This window comes from Mollisia scopiformis (genome assembly GCF_001500285.1).
Source record: "Mollisia scopiformis unplaced genomic scaffold LY89scaffold_52, whole genome shotgun sequence".
Classification (NCBI taxonomy): domain Eukaryota; kingdom Fungi; phylum Ascomycota; class Leotiomycetes; order Helotiales; family Mollisiaceae; genus Mollisia; species Mollisia scopiformis.
Window position 1 is genome coordinate 6,082 of NW_017263632.1, and position 5,881 is coordinate 11,962.

Below are 5,881 nucleotides of genomic sequence, written 5' to 3' on the forward strand. Positions count from 1 at the left end.
GCTGGAAGTCTATAATATAGTTCCTTTCCCAAACCTCCACCTTAGTACTTTCTTTAATTCTACGTTCTATAAAAAGTGTCACCTGGGCTATATATATCTAATACTATGCCTGAAACCTTTTTCAAGCTTTGTGGCTGCTATACTATGCAGATTTATCTGAACTCGCCACGTAGATTAGTACTTTTGCCGAGGTGGCGAACCGTTTTTGGAATAGCGTTCTGAAAGCTACACGTCTGAAACTGGAAACCCGACACGTGACTCTAATCTACAACCTTAATTTTCAGGCAAGTATCAGAGGAGCCTTTTCTAGCTGATATCAATTTTAGGAGGGTACACAATTCAGGCTGATAATCTTGTTATCGTATTCTGTTCTACCCTTTGCATATCATTGCCGTCGTAACTTTCTACTGCGCGATTGTAATCTCACACTATGATATCATCTCTATATCAACTTCAAGAGTAGTTGAGGTACGAAGTTCGTTCAACGATGCGAATTCGACGACACATATTGCAAGACCGGCGTTCGTGGATCCTTTGGAGGTCTTAATACCTCCCTAGTCGCAAAGGAAATCACACCCTACCTCATTCCTCCTCTCCTTCGTCTCCCTCGGCATATTCACGTTCAACTTCCTGGATATACATGAGTAGCAAGCTGGCGAGGGAGTGGAAGTCGAGACGTCTTGGGAGGCAATAGAAATGAGGGACCCGAAGCCTTCTCTAAGACGTATACGAAAGAGTTATCTATTGACATTTGGTACGAGTTGATTCATTATTACTCCTATTGCGCCATGCATGCTAACTAGTGCGATCTAGCGCGCACGCGATTCTGCTATGAGAAATCCAATTCGAAAACGAACAATGAGCAATAACTGCCTACTCTTCTTGCAACAATATATAGAGTTGTCCTCTATAACTCTAATACATCCGCGCAACCGGTGCGCTCCATGTTACTGGGGGGATGTCTTGAGTCAGTTTTACTGGCTTTGCCTCTGGCGTTGGTTTTGGCAGATCTGCCTTTGTAATACTCGTGCGCTTTGGAGTAAGTCTCCTGGTGTTCTTTTTGACTTTTTTCGCAGCCTGTATCATTTCTGGCTCGGGTTTTGGCTTTGTTTTTAGTTCTGGTCCTGGCTTTAGCTCCAACTTTGATTCTGGCTTAGGCTCTGGTTTACTTTAATCATTTTTACGCTTCCGGCCACGTTTTCCCTTGCCTTTGACGATATCCTTCGCAGCACGCGCTGCTCGTGCTGCTTCGATATCCTCAAAGCTTATTACTTTCCCCTGGCTTTTCCCAAGTATAGTTGACTGGGTCGATCTTCGAACTTTGGCTTTGTTATTTATTTTCTTTAATAGTTGCTTTTCATGTTCGAGTAGGGCACAGTATGCTATAGCTTTCTGGCTGGCATTGGCAAGTTTCTGTACACGCCTCTGTACCCGAGTCATGCACGTCTCATTAGAAGTGTCTTGTTGGATCATGCTATGCAACGACATAAAAGCCTCTGCTGAAACTGGTGTTGTAGGCGTTTGTGGTATTTCGTCTATTAGACTAGAATCCGTCCTTATCTCATCCGGTCCCGGCATAACCACTTGAGTAGGAGGTTTCGGGGTATGCTTAAGAACTCTATCTCGGTTGAGCGGAAACAAACCAGTTGCAGCCCAGGCGCTGGTGATATTTCTTTTCGAAAACGCCTTGTCCCTTGCACGGCTATATAGAAAAGTGAAGTGCTCCTTACCGACTATATTAACACTTCCTCGGAATAGTCGTTCAACTTCATCACGATACGCAGACTTCAGGGGTGCAAATGGCCCAACATCGCAAGGCTGGAGTTTGTGGGACGTGTGAGACGGCAAGCGACATAGGATAATATTATTTTCAAAATAAAACTCTAGAATTTCAAGGGTCTCGTGTGTCCCGAAGCCGTCGCATATTAGCACGCGTGGCTTCTCGTTAGCTTATTATTTAGTTTAAGGATTAAATACACGTTTGAGCTATTCGAAGCTAATCTTTGAGTCGGTATATCCAAATTTAGAGCACGTATAATGCCACCCAGGGGTAGGGAACGTGGTCTAATTGCTTTAATAGGTGGTAGCAGGCTAAATAATCATTAGTAACAAGGACCTACCATTTGCACTTATACACTCGATGGCAGTCACCATCGTGCGCTTGACAGCCGCACCTCTATAATCTCGCAGATCGTCCCTACTTACAAGGACTTTAATAGAAGCGAGTATACATAACATAACTCTCGTCTCGTCCATATTGTAGACATTTTCGGGTAAAATGGCCGGATCTTGTAATACCTTCTTAATTACATCAAACCAATAAATAATCTTATTATATATATTAATCTCGTGACGCTTCCAGTCTATTGCTTATATTTTTCTAAATTTAAGTTTTAAGTGACGCTTTTAAAAGCCGCGAGCCTAGTTCTTATTTAAAGGCTTGATCGCTTTATTGTTTGTCGCAAAACGCTAGCGGGCGATAATAAAGGCAAGGGAAGTTAAAAACTTGATTAGAATAAGGTTTCCGAGGTTAGCTTCTAATATTAAATGCTTTACAAGGGCTTCCTCCTTTAAAAGTTTGAGATAGAGTTGGCCTTAGGCCTTAGCTTCGATCGAAGGTCGCCCAAGTGCACAATGATTTAAAATAAAAATAAAAACATTACTTCGTTTCGATATCACATCGTACGTTCGAGGCTCTCCTGGCAGATCGTTCTCTGCAAGAGCTCGACTAGCACGATCGGTCATGGCAACCTGTCGATTGATAGATGAAAGAAGAAATAGTAGAGGACGGGTGCGATGACTTTTGCCAACCAATGAAAATAGTCACGTGATATTCTGCCGAAACTTCTAGAAGATGTTTGCACTTTTATCACGATCTCAGCTGATTGTATTCAGCCACGATTCTCGGTAAAAAGTTGAAGCTGAGAGATCCAGTTGCTGATTTTACAATTTTGATATTCACTGTGCACTTCCCTCATCTCCTCCTTTAGCGACATAAATACATTATGCTTAATCGAGACTGGCTCCGAACATACTACATCCTTACCCTTATGACTTCCCGAGTTTCTGCGGTAACTTACTCGTAGGCCAGTGTGATTGGCAGGTTTTCCGCGGCGGTGATGCTCGTTGGTATCATTACCGCGAGGCTGCAGCACAGCTAAGTCCGCCAGCCTCAATGCGACGTCTTCTCCAACCTTCACTCACTTCACGTCTATACTCTTTCGACAGCTCCACAGCGACTAAGAACCTTTCCTCTTGCGATCCCTGAGCCTAGTCGCATAATGCGTCTGCTATACAACAACGGCGACGGTAACATTAGCCTGACCAAGTTCCTCGAGAACGACATCCCGAAGTATGCTATACTTTCGCACACATGGGAGGAGGAGGAGGTCACCTTTGAAGAGCTGCAGAAAGGAATCGGCACGACAAAAACTGGTTACGCCAAGATACGGTTCTGCGCAGAGCAGGCTAAGCGTGATGGCTTGCAATACTTTTGGGTGGACACCTGCTGTATTGACAAATCAAATAGCGCTGAGCTTGCAGAAGCTATCAACTCTATGTTTCGCTGGTACCGCATGTCGACTAAATGCTATGTCTATCTGTCGGATGTCTCCAGAACTCCCGTCAACATCGACAGAATGGCTTGGGAATCGGCATTTCGGAAATCCAGATGGTTTACTCGAGGCTGGACTCTTCAAGAGCTTATTGCTCCGACATCTGTTGATTTCTTTTCCAAGGAGTCCAACCGAATTGGTAGTAAGCGTTCTCTAGAGCAGCAAATTCACGAGATCACAGGGATTCCTAAAATGGCACTTCAAGGAGCCTATTTGTCGCAGTTTGACGATAAAGAGCGATTTTTATGGATTCAGCCCCGCCAGACAACAGTCGAAGAAGACAAAGCCTACTCATTACTCGGTATTTTTGACGTCCAAATGCCCCTCCGTTATGGCGAAGGGATGGCGAGTGCATTCAAACGCCTCGAAGAGGAAATCGACAAGTTGAACAAGTGCCTCCAAGACTTACGCCTCAGCGATCCCCGCGATGATAAGTCGCGCATTGAGGAGACAAAGGGTGGCTTGCTGGAAGGCTCGTATCTCTGGATCCTAGAGACCTCCGATTTCCGACAATGGCGGAACAATCCGCAGACTTGGCTGCTGTGGATCAAAGGAGATCCTGGCAAGGGCAAGACAATGTTGCTCTGTGGCATTATCAACGAGCTGAAGAAGTCTTTACCGAAGTCGACTCTTCTATCATACTTCTTCTGTCAAGCAACCAACTCTCAGATTAACAATGCCACGGCTGTGCTTCGAGGTCTAATCTATCTGCTTGTCAATGAACAGCCGGCTCTTATCTCACACGTACGGAAAAGGTATGATCAAGCCGGCAAAGCGCTCTTCGAGGATCTAAATAGCTGGGTTGTGTTATCCGAAATGTTTACCAACATTCTACAAGACCCGAACCTGAAGAGTACGTGTTTAGTCGTTGACGCGCTCGACGAATGCGAAGTGGGTTTGCCGAAATTGTTGGACCTTATCGTACAGATTTCGTCCAAGTCTCCTCAGACCAAGTGGATTGTTTCTAGTCGTAATTGGCCGAGTATCGAGAAGGGCTTCAACAGAGCGACACAGAAAGCAAGCATGTGTCTTGAGCTGAACGAAAAGTCCGTCTCCGCAGCCGTCAGTACATACATCAAATCCAAGGTAAATTGGTTAGCGGAGCGACAAGAATACGACATAGATACCCGAGACGCTGTCCAGCGCTACTTGTCCTCAAATGCACATGGCACATTCCTTTGGGTTGCTTTGGTTTGTCAAGAACTCACCAGTATACCAGGATGGGAGGTTGAAGAAACGTTGTCAGCGTTTCCCCCTGGACTTAATACCCTTTATATGCGGATAATAGAGCAGATTAGTACTTCAAGGACAGCTAAGCGCTGCAAAAGTATACTGGCCGTCGTCGCAGTCATACACCGTCCCATTACATTAGACGAGCTGCCTTCGTTCGTCGACATGCCACCACGAAGTTCTGGTAATTACAAGGCTCTCGCAGAGATCATAGGACATTGCGGCTCTTTTCTTACAATTCGAGATCGCACTGTTACTTTTGTCCATCAGTCTGCTAAGGACTTCTTGACCAATACGGCTGTTGATATCGTCTTTCCTTCTGGGATGCCGGATACTCACTATGCTATATTCTCGCGGTCGCTACAAGTCCTGCCTACGGTACTACAGCGCGATGTCTATAGTCTAAGAGCTCCCGGAACCACTGTCAGCCAAGTTGAGCAGGCCGATCCAGCTCCCCTCGCCGCCGTTCGGTACTCTTGTCTTTACTGGATTGATCATCTGCTTGAATGTCAAAGTAGAGAAGAATTAATCGGGGACCTTAAGGATAGTGGCATAGTCTATAGTTTCCTCCGTCAGTACTTCTTGTATTGGCTTGAGGCACTGAGCCTGTTGCAAAGCATATCACAAGGTATAGTTATGATTCAAAAGCTCGAGGATCTTCAGGTATGTTTTATTCTAGTCTTGTCGATATAGGGTTGTCCTAATATAAATAAGTTTGATAAAAGCCCTGGTTTAAGTGCGTTTATACAAGATGCCAGGCGATTTGCTGTATCCAATCGATCAATTATTGAACAGGCGCCTCTTCAGGTATATTGCTCAGCTCTTGTTTTCGCTCCAGAGAATAGCATCGTTCGAAAAGCCTTTGAGAAGTGTATTCCGTCTTGGATCCAGACAAAGCCTCGAGTAGAAACAAATTGGAATGCGATGCTTCAAGTACTCGAGGGCCATACAGATGCGGTCACGTCAGTCGCCTTCTCCCCCGACGGCAAGCAGATCGTGTCTGGGTCTTGGGATGGGACGGTCCGGCGCTGGGATGC

General features: G+C 45.3%; 3 protein-coding genes across 3 annotated transcripts in view; 1 reads left to right on the forward strand and 2 right to left on the reverse strand.

Moving 5' to 3' along the window:
• Window positions 1–915: 915 nt before the first annotated feature.
• LY89DRAFT_662461 (uncharacterized protein) lies at window positions 916–1,737 on the reverse strand (the record flags this gene model as incomplete). The annotated part of the gene is made up of 2 exons (XM_018212646.1): window positions 1,185–1,737; window positions 916–1,118 (listed from the first exon to the last, which is right to left on the reverse strand). The coding sequence occupies exons 1-2, from the start codon at window positions 1,576–1,578 to the stop codon at window positions 916–918; spliced, it is 597 nt and encodes a 198-aa protein (XP_018060517.1). The 5' UTR covers window positions 1,579–1,737.
• A 272-nt stretch (window positions 1,738–2,009) lies between these two features.
• LY89DRAFT_662462 (uncharacterized protein) lies at window positions 2,010–2,370 on the reverse strand. The gene is made up of 2 exons (XM_018212647.1): window positions 2,121–2,370; window positions 2,010–2,091 (listed from the first exon to the last, which is right to left on the reverse strand). The coding sequence occupies exons 1-2, from the start codon at window positions 2,254–2,256 to the stop codon at window positions 2,024–2,026; spliced, it is 204 nt and encodes a 67-aa protein (XP_018060518.1). The 5' UTR covers window positions 2,257–2,370; the 3' UTR covers window positions 2,010–2,023.
• A 520-nt stretch (window positions 2,371–2,890) lies between these two features.
• The window catches only part of LY89DRAFT_436813 (HET-domain-containing protein), a 4,487-nt gene continuing 1,496 nt past the window's right edge, over window positions 2,891–5,881 (forward strand). The window contains exons 1-2 of the mRNA XM_018207518.1: window positions 2,891–5,507; window positions 5,559–5,859. Coding sequence (XP_018060519.1) covers window positions 3,282–5,507; window positions 5,559–5,859 — 2,527 coding nt within the window. The 5' untranslated portion in view covers window positions 2,891–3,281. The remainder of the gene's footprint in view (window positions 5,508–5,558; window positions 5,860–5,881) is intronic.